The sequence below is a fragment of the Amblyomma mixtum genome, chromosome 6, assembly GCF_055824585.1.
Source record: "Amblyomma mixtum isolate Tamu chromosome 6, ASM5582458v1, whole genome shotgun sequence".
In the NCBI taxonomy this organism is placed as follows: Eukaryota; Metazoa; Arthropoda; class Arachnida; order Ixodida; family Ixodidae; genus Amblyomma; species Amblyomma mixtum.
The window spans coordinates 20,352,377-20,370,438 of NC_143017.1; the positions used below are offsets into that span (position 1 = coordinate 20,352,377).

Below are 18,062 nucleotides of genomic sequence, written 5' to 3' on the forward strand. Positions count from 1 at the left end.
TCTCCAAAACATCGGTACGATAGTTGTGTAAAGAGTTAGGCGACGACCCACGCCTGCGGAGAGTGCGTACCGGGCCTCATTCGCTTTCGGTCGAAGAGCAAGTCCTCTGCGCCCTCCGGTTGTTCGCAACCGGGAGCTTCCAGGGGAGCGTCGGCGCAGACCGCTTTATTGGACGCCACCAAAGCACTGTGAGCCGCTGTGTGAGGGACGTCTCCGACGCGCTTATCGACGCGGCTGTGCAGAAGCGGTGGCTCGCTTTCCCCACGACTGCGGCCAAGCGTGCGTATGTTAAGGAGCGTTTCCTTCTGCGTGGCGGCATCACAGACGTCGTGGGACGCGTCGACGGGATCTACATTGGCGTAAAGGCTCCTTCGAAGTCCAGCCCTGACGTGGCGAAGGCCAACTATTTCACGAGGAAGGCACATTATGTATTGAACACAATGGCTGTAAGAATGCTCTGTTTTTGCTTTCATGCGTGTCACGGTTAATGGAATGTTTTCCCATTTATTAGTGATAGTGGTCCGTGTACTGTGCAGTGTCAGTGGATGTTAAGGAACCCCATATAGTTGAAGTTATTGGCAGCCCTTCACCATGGCATGCCTCATCGCTTGAGTTACTTTGGGGCATTAAACCTCAAAAACCGCTTCCGTTTATCAGTAACTGAGCAGTTTTACACACAGTGTAGATAATTTTTTGTTTTACCTCATGTTTGTGCACGTAATAGGTGCATGGATTTTTCCAGCTATTTCCTGCATGCATTTTAATGGGTTTTTAAACGGTAGCATTTGTGTCACTTGGCAGATTGCATTCTTATGCAATGTTCATAGTCGCAAGTCGCAATAAATGTTTCACTTTGGCTGAATTGAAAAAGCTCCAGCCGGAAGCGCTGGCGTTTGTAAGCCAGGAAAACTGGCAAAACTGTTGTGTTCATGTGGAGCAAGTTGAGGCTGAAGCATGGCAATGCGATATGATTGTTGACGCTGAAATTGAACCGGTTGTCTTCAGTATTTCTGACTCGTGCAACTCCTCCTCTGATGAGTCGAGCACCGATTCCAGTGATGAAGACTTGAGTGGCATCGAGGAACTTGTCACTTCGAATTGATGTGTAATACACATGCTACCGAGGAAATAGAGAGGACTCATCGGCTTGCTGTGGTTACCTTTGTGCGTGTGTGGGCGGAAATGTGAAATATGTGTGCATATGGGTGTGTGTGTTGATCAATCTGCTGAGGAAAATGAAACATTTCCATCAAATCATTGCATCATTGAAATTCGTTGCATCAAATTGTATCGGGCAGTAACTTGTAGTGTGGGTGGTGAGGTGGTCGTGTTAATAGTGTCTGTATAGAAGTAGAATTTGTAAGGGAGTGCAAATAGTACTTTTCCAAATAGAATACGTATACCGGTACACGTCGTCAATGTGTGCAGTTTTTGGAAGATTAATTGCAGAAAAATACGGTGGAGCTTAATGAAGCGTTGTGTCAATTATTCGGAAAGCACCTGAAAATTTGAGAGCAAATGGGATTCATTTAAAATAATTTTGGACATATACTCATTGATTCGTTCGACTAACTGAACAGAAATTTATTCAATTATGCTGTCCAAAAAGTTCGAACATTCACAAACCCGTAGGAATTGGCCTCATTTTGTGTGTGAGGGTTGGGAATGGTATGTATGGGTGTCTGATCTTCATGTCCTGAAAAGGAATTCCTGGTTTGGTGTTGTCTTGCATTACTGTCAATCTCTGGTCGTTTTGACATGTTATGCAGTGCCAGTGTTGAGGTAGCCAGTACTGTTTGTTTTGTCCTTAATTTTTCGGAGGTGTGAATGATTTCAAGCTTGCTCTTGCTCAGTTGAGTATGAATTTGTTTCAAGTCACGTCTTTGTTAGTACATTGGTCAGGTTTTCGTTTTATCAAATAGTGTTGTTCGATGGCAGCACATTTTTTTTTCAGTTTTGAAGCACTTGACTGATTGTGTGTTGGTGTACATCCACTGCACGTGTCCTTTAATTTGTATGCACTGTGATCCATGCCACTGGCTGTTTCCAGAATAAACCATTTCTCGCAAACACTGTGGGGTCAGCATTCTTTATTGTCGGCCTCATTTATTGTGTGCTCTTTCGAAATATTTTTTCCTAGTGTTGTACAACTTTTTCTGCATTCTTTCTTGACACTCCCACAGCTTGGAACTCTTTTTACCTGGCTGCATGAAACTCCTGCCTGAGCAGCTTCCGAGCCAAGCTGACTCTTGAGGCAGTACTATTTTCTGTCACTGTGGGAATCAACACTATGTTCAAAATTAAACACTTAACACGGGAAAACAGGCCATATCGAGGTGGTGTATGCATGGTGTATGGTGTATGCGGTATGCATCAAATGAACAGATGCATGCTGTTCATTTCAGAGCACGGCATAATATTCAAGCGATTCTGAACAAAACGAGTTTTCTCATTCAAGTCACGCGAAATTCAACTTGCGATGAAAAAAAAAATGTGCGGAAAAAAGTTTAACCATACGGGATTTGAACCCACGCACTCCCATCGCCTGTCGACTCTCCGGAGCGACGCGTTAGACCACACGGCCACAAAACAGCGCGGAGTGATACACCTCTCTTTATTTGTTTTTGCGGACTACTTCCGTAGCCTTCACAGCGTTGCACATGTAGCGTTGGTAGCGTTCCCTCGCGGTACAAAGCAAAATTTAATAATGCATGAATCACTCTAAAGCGCTTTAAATCCAAATCTTGCAACTATAAAATGCTTATAAAGGTGTACTAAGTGCATTATAAAATTCAACAAACCTCGTTTGTCGAATTGCACAGGCAATGCACTTGGTGGAGCGACAGACAAATGAAAAGTGCACCGGTGGTTGGCTCACGTGACCCGTTCTATGTAGACCGCCCAAGAAGCCCATGAGGTGGCGCCGATGTGATGATAAAGCACGTAATATATCCAGATAACCGAATGAAGCTGGAAGCGTGACGAGGGTGGGATTTTGTCTTGCTACCATTAGTTCACTCATCTGAGGGCGTCGCCAGAACTCGGGAAGATTCCGAGTTTCAGCAAACTCGGGCCTTCCAGCATAGCGCCCCAGGTGCCATAGATTCCTTCAGACGATTTCGTGAGTGTTTTGTTATTAAAGGCAAGGTGATCAGATGCAGATAGGCTTTTAAGTTTCCTTAGTAAAGCTAAGATTCCAGTCTTGCTTGTAAATGTTTCGGACGTTGAGGTAATGCAATTATTCACTTGTGCGCGATAGTTATATTATCCCAGGTATCAGTGACCACGACTGTGTCGTTGCACACGTGCCAATGACCCAGCCTTAAGTGCCACACAGGCACCCCAGGAAAATTTTCTTCTATGATAGAGGTGATTACTCATCACTATCTAGCGAGCTTGCCAACTATTTACAAGACTTCATATTCATGAGCCAGCGTTTCGATGCTACTGCGCTGTGGGACATATTTAAGCAGAAGCTTGATGTGCTCATCGACAAATATGTTCCTTTCAAAAACATATCAGCTAAGCGGCGCAAGGACAAGCCGTGGGTAACTCGGGAAACTAAACTATTGATTAAGAAAAAGCGTCGTCTCCTAAACACGTACAAAAAATACCGGGACGCAAAAGTTCTTGAAAAGGTACGTGCTCTTGGAAGAGACATAAAAGTTGAAAATAAAGCTGCGAAAAAAAGATACATGAATGAGTTAGGTGCTAAAATTCAGAGTAATCCAAAAGAACTGTGGAAATTTCTTAAAGTTAATGGCCGTGAATCAGTTGGTATTCCGGCACTGAATAACGGCGCTGAACCTATAACTGATGATTTTGATAAGGCATGCTGTTTCAATGATTATTTTAAGTCTGTTTTCGCAGCAAACTCGCATCATGAAATGCCAGTCATGGATGCCCATGTGCAAGAGACAATGCCTGAGCTAACAGTTACATACAACGGTGTGTTAAACCTGCTGAATAACATAAAGGTGTCTTCGGCAAGCGGGCCCGAAGATGTTCCCGGTCATGTCTTGAAGGTCTGTGCTGAAAGCATTGCTCATTACTTAGTTATTCTATACTCGAAATCGTTAGATACAGGAATAATACCCCAGCAGTGGAAAAACGCTAACGTGGTGCCCATTCATAAGGGTGGTCCTAAAAACATAGTTGCTAACTACAGGCCGATTTCGCTTACAAGTATTAGTTGCAAAACGCTTGAACACATAATATATAGCGCATTGATGAAGCATTTGGAACAAAATGAATTTTTCACTCAAGCTCAGCATGGTTTCAGATCAGGTTACTCGTGTTCGACGCAGCTCTTAGAATTTAGCCATGATATTTTTTCATCATTTGACAAGGGTCTACAAACGGATTGCATTTTTTTAGATTTCAAGAAAGCGTTTGATTTGGTACCTCATGATTTACTACTGTATAAATTATCTTTGATCAAGATTCCAACTTCCCTTCTAAACTGGCTTCAATGTTACCTGCAGGGACGCAAACAACGTGTATTGATTAATGGGTCCCAGTCTGATTATGTTCCTGTATCTTCGGGGGTACCACAGGGGTCTGTTTTAGGACCTCTGCTGTTTCTAGTTTATATTAATGACATTTCTAAATATATGACCTGTAAAATACGTTTATATGCTGACGATTGTGTTGTCTACCATGTTATTAACAGTTCTTCAGATTCTTGTCATTTGCAGTGCAACTTGGACCGCATACAACAATGGTGTTTGAAGTGGCAGATGTTTCTGAACCCAATAAAATGTCAGTTCATTTCTTTCACGCGCAAGCATCACCCTTTCTTGGCTGAATACAAACTAGATTCTACCCGACTTTCCAGAGTTACTAACTATAAATACCTCGGCGTTTACTTTTCGTCTAATCTCACCTGGAATGAGCAAGTCGAGCACGTTTCTGCTAAAGCTTATGGCATGCTAAATTTTCTAAGAAGAAATTTTAAAATGGCACCACTAAAAGTTAAAGAGCTTCTTTATTTTACCTATATTCGGCCAATATTGGAGTATGCTTGTGTTGTTTGGCACCCCCCTACTTTAAAGTTAACAGACATGCTTGAGCGTGTTCAGAACTTTGCCGCTCGGTTTGTTTCAAGTAATTATGATTTTAACAGCAGTGTTACTAACATTAAACTAACGCTGGGATGGGAGCTGTTACGGAAACGCCGTACCAACTCCCGGTTAGAAATGCTGTATAAAATCTTTCACCGAAAAATAAAAATAGATAAAGAAAATTATTTACTTCCACCGCATTTCAGGTCAAACAGACTTGACCATGGATGGAAGATTAGAGAAATTAAATGCAAAACTAACACTTATCAAAACGCATTTTTCCCATCTACCATTCATGACTGGAATCGCCTGCCCCATGAAATTGTTGAGTGCCGTTCAGAGTCTATGTTCCGCGCGTTGCTGTCGGATGTATGAGTGCGCAGTTGGCTTTCTTTTTTTCTTTTTTTTTTTCGTCATGTCTTTTTGTTGTTTCATATTTCATTCATTTTGTACTTGCTGTGTCATGCCTTGTTGTATTGCTTTTTTTTTCTTCCTCTTTTTTTTCCGGCCTAATCTCCTGTTATGTATCCTCATCCCCCCTGCAATAATGCCTTCGGGCGCTGCAGGTATTTCCAATAAATAAATAAATATTCGTAGTAATAGGCGCCAAACCGACTTCTTCATGGGTAAAAATGGATATCAGTGCGTTGTTCACAACCTGGGCGCATTCAGCTACAGGAACATTGCCTCCTTGAGCATTGTTTAAAGTTACATCGGGATGATTCGATGCGTTTATTGTGTGCCAAAACTCCGAGGGTTATTAGTTAACATTGACGCTAAATCACGGGGAAGTGGCGGCGAGCAGACAGAAGTGCCGCCTGATAATCCTTATCGCATGCTTTTTAGCGTTTCAGGGAATCGGAGTGCCTCTTTTTCCCGCCTGTCTGTAGAGACATTTTTCTTATTATTTAGGTAATGTAAGTGCCAATTAAACCAAAGCGTGGTGTTAGTACATGGTATATTGATGATGGCTATGAATCTGTCAATAAGAGCCGCAAGTTTATTACTGAACAGGTTCCAGTTGACCTCCACTGAACGTGTTGAAAAATTGAGAAGAAAGTGCTCAGCAAAAACTGTCAACTCTGCGTTCATTACGCTGAAGTTCGCTTGGTTGTAGCTGCTGATTTGTTTGTTGCGAGTTGCTTTTTGTAGCGAAAGCTACACTGGCCTACCCTCAGCGATTTCGCCGGTGTCTGAAAGTTGACTCATTCGTGCCGTCGCCATGACAACCGGTTTCGCCACAGGTGCGCCGCGCGTGACGTCATAGGTGCGCCGCCGCCAGGCAACACTCTCGGTCGTCAGACGCTCGCCATGGAAGAGAAGGAATCTTCAGCCGCCGCTAAACGGCGGTGTAGGCAGCAGAAGATCAACTCGCCGGATCCCGAAGTCGTCGATCGGTACTGGGCGAGCAAGCAGAGGCAGAAGGAACTGAGGAAAGCCATGCGAGAAGCCGAGACGCGCGAAGAACGGCTAGCCAAGCGGAGACGCTGACGTTCAAACACAAATGCTTTCACATTGCTCCAGCGCTGCTGACTGCAGTGCTCTACAGTTTTTTCTGAGGCGTGAAATTCAGCTTTCCCGTGATTATGGAATGATCGGAGAGGACTTCTAGGGGCGTAATATTGGAAGAAAGGGCTCATGGCCGTTTAATGTCCCAAAGTGACTCAGGCTATGGGGGACGCCGTAGTGAAGGGCTCCGGAAATTTCGACCACCTGGGGTTCTTTAACGTGCACTCACATCGCACAGCACACGGGCCTGTTTTGAAAAGGCACGTATCCCTTCTCCCCAAATGCATTTCTAACAGCTTTGAAGAATTATTTGTGCGGTATGGAGTAGTAAAGGTCTTCTATATCAATAGACAAACCGAAAGTGGCTAAAGTAGTCATTTCGAGCATCTTCCTGAGTTCTTCAACAACATGGTGCGCACTTCGTACGAGGAAACAGTCTTCGGTCGTCAAGGCCTTCAGATGTTTTTGCAGATACTTTCGCATTGCAGACTGCCAGTAATTCTTTTCTGAGACTGTGACTGAGTGGAAAATTTGGCTGTGTGTCTTGCGCCAGAAGAGTGTTTCAAGGGTCCAGTTTTCAGATTTCTTGACACTGCTTACGACTTAATCCAGGCGTAGGTTCTGTAACGCCCTGCGTGCACTGACCTCCTGTAATCGCTTCTTGATCTTAGGTCTCTTGAAATTGTTATCTGTGGCTCGAATAGTTTTTTCTTCGTACTCTGCTTCCGGTAGCACTAGAAGTAGAAATGTTATAGCGCAAACAAAGACACGGACAAGAGAGACGAAACATACACACAAGCGCTAACTGTCAACTGGATTTATTCGTCGAAAGCCACACCTTTTATAGGCCGAAGGATCGTGGCAGAAAAGATGACAAAAAAATAAAAACAAGGGTTGTGTCAGAGCCATCAAATCGCGAGCGCATGCGCGGGTAGCCAAGGGCATCACACTTCCGTTTATCTTCCATCTAATCAACAGGTAGCTGCATTAAAAAAGTCAAAGTTTGAGGAGACAAAGGTTCTTGGTAAAAGTAAAGACAGGACAGCACGGGTAAGCCTAGAAGCCTACCACATGCACAAACTTAGCAGCGAGTGTATCAATGAACCTTCGTTATCTTTGATCCAGGCTGAGATTGACTTTTTTAATGCAGCTACCTGTTGATTAGATGGAAGATAAACGTAAGTGTGATGCCCTTGGCCCCGCGCATGCGCTCGCGATATGATGGCTCTGACACAACCTTTGTTTTTATTTTTGTTTTTTTTGTCATCTTTTCTGTCTCGATCCTTTGGCCTATAAAAGGTGTGGCTTCTAACGAATAAATCCAGTGGACAGTGAGCGCTTCTGTGTGTGTTTCGTCTCTCTTGTCCGTGTCTTTGTTTGCGCTATAACATTTCTACTTCAAGATGAACTACCAACTCGCCCAAGAGGAAGTTTTAACGGTAGCACTAGAAAACCGCCTTCTTTGTCGGACTGAACAACCATGAGGCCATGATAGCCGACTAGTTTTTTTATGCTCATAAAAGCGCCTTGAAATACGAGTCATGTTCTTCATCTCGTATTCAGTCCCGTCCCCAAATACGAGGTCTGTATTTCTCTCGCTCTCTTCCTGCGATGCGCCGCAGCATGGCCAGTAGTTGCGGCTTCTCTGGAGCAAGCTCAGAGCAGAATTTTGACTCCATTTCAAGGATGCGTCGGATCTCATCTGACAAGACGACGTCGCCTAAAACGTCGGCCCTGCTAGGTGCTCTCTGGGTTGGTCTTCTTGACGGCAGGGAATGACGGGTCCTCTGCCATAAGAATTCTGTGCGGCCAACTTCCTTTCCTCATCTAACTACCTTGTTGCTCCGCACGGGTCATTTCCTTCATGGAGGAGGACACGAAGCCAGTCTTGATACAATCGAACTTGGCGCCAGCCTTCGGACCTCAGTATCCCGCGAACGCGTCTATAGCGTGGCCTAGAGACGGCGGCACAACGCCGAGCAAGGCTTGAACTTGCCTGATGCAAAAAGGAAGTGTTCGACACTGACACGTGGTCACTGCGATTAAGTTGGCACATGCGATGATAGGACTGTGCCTAGCTTGAACAGGAAGGAGGGCGCCCAGTGGCGAAGAAATACTGTGTAAAAGTACCGATGTTTGGACCAGTTGCTGTTGATACATAATAGGTGAATTCGCAGCGCTAACAAGATAGGACCTGAAACAGTAAACAAGCCCGATAGGGTGAGCGCAGCACTTCCAACTGATACGTTATTGAAAGAAAAAAAGCAAAGCTTAAGCACAGTCCCACAATTCTCTCCATAGCTCCCAGCAAACTATATCAGTGCCCGTTGATGGCAAAAAAAAAAAAGCAGACATGCACTATCAAGCACCGACTCTGTTTCACATGGTGCATGCGCAACTAATGTAGTTTACAGTATTCGACATACCTGCAACAGAGTTGACATACATCCCACCTGTAGCATACAACTCAACTCACTCAACTTGACATAGGGCAAACAGTGCGTTGTTTTAATGAAAGAACTAGGCAGCACTACAGTCTGGTCAAGGACGACAAAAGTGGGCATACTGCCGGTCATTGCCGGGATGGAAAATGCAAACCCAATTTCAAAAAAACAAATTTCTTGGACGCGGTAAGGATGAAGTAGAAACAGAAATCATACAGGCATATCATATAAGACTACAAAGCAATCAATGTGTCAGCACACCGTCGTTAGTGCTGCATGATAATGAAATGGCATATTTGAAAAACTCAGATTGATTTTGTGAGCGATAGACTCACCACTATAGCGCCACCTTCCAGTCACAGCAGCTCCTGAAGTCAACCCACCAAGCTTAGTGCAGTGTGAGTCGCACAGAGCACGACGCAGAGTGAGCGACCGAGTGCTCGTTGGGCAAGCGCAGTCTTTAGCGTGTAGTGGGGTGCAATGTCTCGTCAATACAGCTGTTCTTAACAATACATGAGCCTCGGCAAGCCTTCTCCTAACCTCGCCCACGCCCTCACAACTTGCTCGAGACTTAAGCTTCGGTTTTGCAGTAAGGTATCAGTTGGAAGTGCAGCGCTCGTTCGGTCATGCTTGTTTACTTAGTCCCCGTCTTGTTCATGCTGCGAAATTCTTCTGCGTATCTTGGCGTATCAACACCAAGTGGCCCACATACCCGCCGCGGTGGCTCAGTGGGTACGGCGCTCGGCTGCTGACCCGAAAGACGCGGGTTCGGTCCCGGCCGCGGCGGCTGAGTTTCGATGAAGGTAAAATTCTAGAGGCCCGTGTACTGTGCGATGTCAGTGCAAGTTAAAGAGCCCCAGGTGATCGAAATTTCTGGAGCCCTTCACTACGGCGTCCCTCATAGCCTAAGTCGCTTTGGGACGTTAAACCTCCATAAACCGATAAACCAAACACCTGTGCTCCTGCGGAGTGCTTCTTCATGAAAGTAACAAATTAAACACACTTCTCTGAACTAACCACAAAGAAACGCCGCACATGTGCGCGCTGTTGCCACAACCAGACTGAATAAATATTGCCCAAGCCTTTACTGAGATACTATTAGACAGAAGTGGTCTGTAACATGAGGGGAAAAAAATTACTCATGAACCGAAACTGAATTCACCATATATATTAGCAAGCTCGCCGACAAAGACTTCTTTCCACTCTCGCCCATGTGCATCTCCAAATAGAAACTGCGCAGACACAGTGTAGGTTTTGTCCGTTGAGGCGTGAACAGCGAATGACCTGCAGCACGTACCATGCTTCGCTCAGCAGCAGGAGGTTGCGTACAGTGGCACATGTAAAGCAGGCAAATAAAACCCGTTGAAGGGCTATGCTTCTTCAGAAAACTTTTCGGCTTCTCTAACGTGTCCGGTAACACGGTATTTAGGTAAACGGCCTTTCCGTAAGAGAGGCATTTACGTAAACGTAGTTTTGCACCACAAGATAATGCCACAGAAACACAGAATCGCTGAAAGTGCTTTATTCTATCAGTGACCTGAACAATGCTGTGATATCCTTCTACGCAAAGTCATCGTTCCAGAAAAGTCATTGTCGCATATGTCACCGGTTTCAAGCCATCCCGTTTTGGGCACCTTGCTTGGCTCACCCAAAGGAAGGGAGAAAGATTCATGCGCTCCAGGCGGACTCTGCTATCAAGAAAAGAAATGATGCACCCACGAAGCTCCTGGCCATTTCCAAGCTCTTTATGGGCCTATAGCCAGTTCATTCAGATCGCTGAATAAATCACGCAAGAATCCACCGATAATATCGAACGCGGTGGGCTGCGCTGGTTTTGTGCACGGCGGCATAAACCAATAGTACCTTCACGTGAGTTTTCCGAAAATATGCATCATGGGCATTAAATGTTGTCCACTTGATAATTTATTTTTGCTTCTGCTGGCTAGAAATCTGGAAATTTATGTTGACGGAGAGTGTACAGCCGGCCAAATCCTTAGCTGGTGTGCTCGGCGGCCGCGTTTTCCGTGCTCCTGCATCTTGTGAGGGAGCAAACTTGCGAAAATATCAAATCTAAGGACAAGCTCACTAAGCCCGTGTGTAATACTTAGCTTTCCACAAGTTAGCTTCGTACCAAAGCACATGAGCGCAGAAAAAGCGACCGTCACGCACGCCAGCTAAAGATTTGGCTGGGTGTACCTAACGGCAACCAGGAAATGAAACCAGAGAAGGAATGTTTAAAAAGCAGCAATACTTTGGTGAGACAATGGAAAGGAACTAAAAGTATTCGGCTTGTTGTGCAAAGCCCTCAAGCATCGCCCGCTTTGCAGCATCAGCCTAGGTGCGAAACGTCGACCCCTCAGGGAGAGCTAGCTCGAGGGTGGCAGCCAATTAGCGCCATCGGCGCCCGATCCACATCGAGCAGACGGGGCCTAGGAATGTGGCTGGAAGCGTTGGGCGGACGCGGCAGCACTCCCGCCAGTGGGTCCGCCAGTGGGCGTCGCTGGCGGGCGGACGCCGCGGCGGCTCCGCCTCCCGGGCAGGCGATCGGCGAGGCCCTCCGGAGCGACGTCGCAGTCGACGACGCGATTCGCCGGCGCCCGGGACATGCTGGCCGAGCGGATACTGCGCTCCAGCGCCGACGATCAAGTCACCGTGAGCGTCATCAAGGTGAGCCGTATGAGGAGAAGAAGCAACGGAAAGTGTCACTCTGCGGTCCGTGCGCTCCGTCCTTACAGCTGTGGCGCGCGGACCTACTCGGTTAGGCCGACTGTGTCACTCAGGCCCCGTCTGTGTGCGATATGGCTGCGGCGAGCTTTTTGTTTAGTGGTCCCTCCTCCAACGAACGGCTGTTCTTCACTCCGTGAGCGGGGGAGATTTTGTTTTCGTTGTGCTCAAGCTGTTGACTGTACCCCTTTTCAGGCATCTGATTACTACCGAGCGCTAACTCGCTACCAAGCACCCGTGTTCCGTAAAATGCGGGAATTCGAAGCGGAGCAGGTCGCTAGGCCATATATGCCGGATGCACGGCAGCACGCCGCTTCCCCAGCCGCCAGTCCAGCGCCCGTTCGGTGTGCTGCGTCACAACCCATTCTGCGCCATTTGACCTAGGAGGAGTTTCTTAAGACCTGGCTATAAATGCGCAGCGGATAAAACCCCGGCCAAAGAGTCGAGGCGCTATTCCGATTGGGTTAACAGCGTCAACTTTCCTTGAAAATCGGTAGCCGGTCGCATATTCCAGTGAGCTTTATTGGGTGGTTAGGCACAGCTCCTTGTCTGGGCTGAAAACACGGGTACAGGCAGCTCGTATGTGAAAGGGAACACATTGCGAGTATTCATCCAATGATTATTCGAAAAGTGGGAGCGACAAGACCACTTCCCCAGTTTTCTAACTGGTTTTACTGACAACAGATGGCAAGACGCTTCTCTAGAACACGTTCTGGGCGTGTTTAGGGTAAACACGCCATATCTAGCGATAACATTTGGTTCAATATGGTCTGGATGCAAGTATTTGCAGTTAAGCTCATAGGATTTCACCATCATTTTTTGCCTTCCTGGTCATATAGCGGCTTTGGGAGGTACGAAACAGACATTTCAGTCGTTCTAGGCATTTCTTTTGCCCTCTGTACGTGCTCTAACAGCATGACAACTTTCGTGCGGAAAAAAGGACTGAGTTAGTTCTTGAGTGAATACTGATAGTTTCCTTCCAAATTTGCTCGCGACAAGCCTCAAGCCTCAAACACCGTTTTTGAAGGCTAAAGGAGCATCCAGTGCTACTGCCATCATTGGCCATTACTTGTACCGAGCTGGACTCGCCGCTGTGCTGCGGCTTTCAGTCTTGTCTGTCACAGATTCGCTTGTCCGCTTTCGAAGCAAACGGGGGAAAACATTGTCTGTAGTCGGATACAACAAGTCTGCAGTGAAGCTCCGCCCACATCCAGCCTCCGGGCACAGAATTCTTCCACGCCGAAAAAGTAGTCCTCTGGCTAAACGTTTCTTGTTACGTTAGCAAGAAGCTTATCACAAGAAAAAAGTTGTGAGCTCTAGAATTTTGATACGCCGGATTGTTTGATATAGTCATACATTAAAAAGCTGATTTTGTTCACAGAGGCGTTTGGCCAGCGGAGCAGCGGACCGCGGCCCAGTGTTAGCAACTGTGTTTTTTTTAGGTTGCATCTTACTATAGTCGATTGGTGCAACTCAGAGCTCAGTAAGTAACGTACCTCTCGCGGCCAGATGCGGCTCGCGCTGAAAGCAGGACGGGCGCAACTGCGCTTTGTGCTTTGACGTACAGGCTGCATATCCTACGTGGTGGCAGAGAATGCTCGCTCTTGGCATTCCTTATTCTGCTTGTCATGCGTCCATCTCTGAAAATACTTGTTGGCATCCCTCATTTGCAGGAATACATGATCTCCAAGGCTGTGCAAGCGCAGTAATGCGTGAAGTGAAACTTATTCGTACCATACGAGGGTAGACATGTGGTCTAGTTGGCGGCCCATGATTCTTAAAACAGCACGAAAGACAGGCACGCAAATATAACAGACAAACGCTCGATGGAGCGGCGCACTTTGCCATAATTCAGAGCTTATTTGGCCATATTTGACCATAATATATCGGTACATTCCACCCTTACGAGCGACTATGACGAAACGAAGTGTAACAAATGTAACTAACTGTTGCACTCAGGCTGGACTGTACCCGCGCAGGAGCTGATCGTGAGAAAGAAGGCTTCAGATCAATTACACCGCTGGTTTTCTTTGGGGTGCACAGACATCGGGCAGCGCGCAAGCGTCTTATAGGCCTTCGCCTGCATGAAAATGTGGCGCGATTCAATCCCTCGGGCCCTTCCTCAGCACCAGAGCGCGTTTGCAAATGCGTATACTCTACTTAATCGCAATGGCAGACTCTATTGCGTGCGGGAGCTGCGGATGCGACGAGACAGTTGAGCACTTACTTTGTGACTGCCCTTGGTTTGAGCTTAAGCGTGTCCTCTTGGCTGTAACGCTCCGCCACTCATCCGCTTGCAGAAGCCGTGGTTCTGGGTCCTTGGACTAAACATTCAGCAGAGGACAGCTGTGAAGGCCCTGTTTGTAATTGCCAACGGACACTTGGAAAAGTGATTTCCCTTTCCTCTCCCCTCTTTCTCTCTCTCCTTCCGTACCCCTTCCCACGTGTAGGGTAGCAAACTGGTCGTCGCCTAGTTAACATGCTTGTCTTTCCGGTCGTCTTTCTCTCTCTCTCTTCTCACAAAATATAGGCTGCGGTGCAGTGGAGCCAACAAGGCGTCCTTATATAAAGAGGACTGCGTCTGTCATCGGCCTGGGCGCATTAACAAGCTTCCTTGGCAGCACGACTGAGTCACGTTTTCTCACTGAAGGCGAGCGCACAGTTATAGTTAAACCACTTTCTCTTCATCGGTGTAAAACTCGGAACCGGCGTCCAACTGGGGACCGTCGACCTGTGTCTGCAAGCGTCCGCCGCGCAAATATCGAACCGCACTTAATCGTCGCCGCCCTCTTTGGCGATGTCGTGATCGCCAGCGCTAAGTGTTCTCGCACGGCGGGAAAGTCAGAAAAATGCAGGCAAGTTTCAGGCTAATACTGTTGCATTCTTAAGGTGAGCATGGCTTTGCGAAATCATTGCATAACGCTGAAAGCTCGAAGGGTTCGTGATGGTTTCGCTTTGGACCGTCGTGTGCTGAACCCCATACGTGTGGCCAGTGCAGCAAGCAACGTCCTTGTATGTACGCCATTGAGAAGACGTGTTTAGAGTGATGTGCCGTAGTACAAATAGCGCGCAAGTTCCTTGCATTTATCAGTGCGAAAGCATTATTCGGGTCTTACGTACAAACAGCGGAAGAGATCTATAGCGCATACACAGCTACCATAATCTTACATAAAGTCAGCAATAAAATTCGAATAAGAAATGGTGTCAGGCACGGAGACACGATGTCGCCAACGGTATTCACCGCTTGTTTACTGGAGCTATTCAGAGGACTGAATTGGGAACAGCTGGGGATACGAGTTAATGGAGAATACCGTGGTAATATGCGATTCCCTAATGACATTGGCTTGTTAAGTCACCCAGTAGATGAACTGCAAAACATGATGAATGAGTTAGGCAGGCAGAGCAGTACGGTTTAAGAATTAATATGCAGAAAACCAAAGTAATGTCAACAGCCTCAGAAGGGAACGCAGTTTACAATTGGTAGCGAGGTGCTGGAAGTAGTAAGGGAATGCGTCTTTTTATGGCAGGTAGTGACGGCAGATGCGGCTCATGACAGTAAAATAACTTGAAGAATAAGGATGGGGTGGAGCGCATATGGCAGATTCTCTTTGATCATGATTGGCACTTTAGTAATATTCCTGAAGAGAAAAGTACACAACAGCTGTATCTTACCGGTACTCACCTATGGGGCAGAAACGTGGAGGCTAACAAAGAGGGTTCAGCTTAAGTTAAGAACAACGCAGAGAGCTATGGAAAGGAAAATGATAGGTGTAAAGTTAAGAGATCGGAAGCGGGCGGAGTGGGTGTGGGAACAAACGCGGGTTAATGACATCCTAGTCGAAATCAAGAGGAAGAAGTGGGCTTGGGCAGGGCATGTAATGCGAAGGCAAGGTAACCGCTGGCCCTTAAGGGTAACATTCCAAGGGACCGGAAGCGTAGCAGGGTGCGGCAGAAAGGCCGAATGAGATTGGCCACAGCTGGCACAGGATAGTGGAGAGAGATGTCAGAGGCCTTCGCCCTACAGTGAGCGTAATCAGGGGGATGGCTCAATGACAACGAAATCGGGCGGCGCTGACCAGCAGCAGTGGCGTGAAAACTCCCCTGTGACATCACTATCGTCTCGCAAGACGTCAGCAGTTGACCATTAGATGGTGAAGTCCGCAACAAAGAAAAGTAAAATTCCTTCAGAAGGTGTCGGGAATCGAACCAAGCACGCAACCTATATCGTACAAAACTGCGTTGTGTCTTAGGGAATAAAGGAAAACATAGTGTATGCGTTTCCTTACGACTGTATGATAATTAGTCGGTGTGTCGTTAGAGTGGAAGGAAGGAATCATTAATGACCCTGACAAAAGAGCTCACGATGAGACAGTGCTTTTGTCCTTCGAAATTTTTTTCTATGCCTCATTGCTATAGCGCGAGCATTGGCCTTTGAGATTTTATTTTATGGATTTTTTTGGTCATTTGAGATTTTATCGTGCGCATCGTGAAGCATAAGTGTTGCCAATGATCAGACACCAATGCAAAAAAATAAAACGCAGAGAGGAAATATATTTGCAGCTTGCGTTGGGTTACGACGAGGTACAATGCGGCTAGCATTACGGTTGCATCCCGCAGCAATTGCGGCAACCAGATAAGATTATCACCCTAGCAGTTCAGTTAAAGGGAGATAAAAGCTATTATGGCACCGAGTCACCACCTGGAAGAAATAAGTCGTCTCCCTGAAAACGCCGCGAACAAGCGACCGGAGACGCTGTGCCTGGCCAGAACAGCAGCTTGGGCTTGTTGGTTATTCATCTTCAAGTAACAGCGCAGAAAGCACAGACGGGACGCAAAGAACGAGAAGACACAACGAGTGCTGTTGTGTGTTCTTGTTTTATGTCTCCCGTCTGTGTCTTTTGCGCAGTTATTTGAAGCTGTGTTTGGCTTACCAGTCCGCACTTTCTGTTCACAAATTCGCCCCGTCTTTCGGATGCTAGGAGCGGTTATGGAATTCAGTAATACCTGCCTGCTTTTCCATCTCGCTGACATGCAAAAAGGAACGCAGGAGTGCTGCTGACCATTTTTTTTTTCACCCACGACCTTCAGGGGTGACATCCGGTAGTGTTTGCTGCGCAGGCAGCAAACAGTGCGAATCTGTCGCGCAACTTCATCCGCAGACAGGATCACGGCACGGCCGCAGCGCGTGGCGTCTATGTCACCAATATTTTACCGAAAAACCATGACAGCAACGCCTCAACGCGCCGAGCGAACAAAGGGTTCCGTGCGCTGCCGATCCTTTTTAGACTAGTTCGCGGCGCCGCCGCAGCGTGGCGTGAGTTTCGTGAAAATCGCCAATATGGACTGAACCACAGCCGCGGGTAAACAAGAGATCCAGATGTTGCTTTCCGGCCACAGAACAGGCGTGCAAAATTAATCGGTCGCGGCTGACACAGATGACTCACTGATACACTGCAAACCGAAAAACACCCGGATAGGAGTAAATGGCTCATCGCGTAGCGCACTCCCGAAAAGGGGTTTTTATACTCCTCAGAATAGGAGTATATCGTCTACTCCTCTGCTTGAAGGGGTACTTTCGGAGTGCTAGAAGGAGTAAAGTGTTACCGCTCTGCAGACGGGAGTTTATTTAGGAGTAAAGTTGTGATCACAAAGGAGTTAGCATGGCAATTAATAGAAGTATTATATACTCCTTTGCAGCTACTTTTATAGTACATTTCAGGAGTACGTGCCTGTTCCTTTTAAGTAGTTCTGGCAGGAAATTTTTCGAGAAATTTTTCTTACTATAGGGTTACATTTATGATTCCCAGACGAGTATATTACTTCACTTGATGCGGAAGCCGATTTGAAATAAAGTATTCGTATGGAAGGCTCATTTTAGAGCTTGATATTCCAGGATAAATGCGTCGATGAACTTACAGTGATTTATTTCAAACAATATTTTATTGGGTACAAAACATTTGAGACATGTGTTCGGCAGCTTGCTTTCGACGGTTACAGAGAACCTACGTCTTGGCCCCTGTAGAAAAGAAGAGTGCCTTAACCCACGCTGTCTTTGGGTACATAATTTAAATACCCAAAGGAATGAAAATAAAGATGCCACACTTGAAAGCAAGGAGGGAACCTTGAAATGCTTCGCTGTCAACATACGGGCTCCTTCTGAAAGAAAGATTAGAAAAAAAAATGCATCAGAGGAATTGCACCTCTAAGCTTGAAGTATGACGTGCTTCAAGTGTAGAAGTCAACGTCCCAAAGCCGTTCAGAGTGCACTTTTAAATAAAGTAGGTATTATTGAAGTTTAAACGTTTTTCATGACTAAAGATTA

At 46.5% G+C, this 18,062-nt stretch overlaps 1 protein-coding gene across 1 annotated transcript in view; it reads left to right on the forward strand.

Annotated features, from left to right (window-relative positions):
• Positions 1–11,603: 11,603 nt before the first annotated feature.
• Positions 11,604–18,062, forward strand: part of Awh (LIM/homeobox protein arrowhead) — a 179,178-nt gene continuing 172,719 nt past the window's right edge. Inside the window, exon 1 of the mRNA XM_089550308.1 lies at positions 11,604–11,683. Within this exon, the coding sequence (XP_089406434.1) occupies positions 11,621–11,683 (63 nt within the window). The 5' untranslated portion in view covers positions 11,604–11,620. The remainder of the gene's footprint in view (positions 11,684–18,062) is intronic.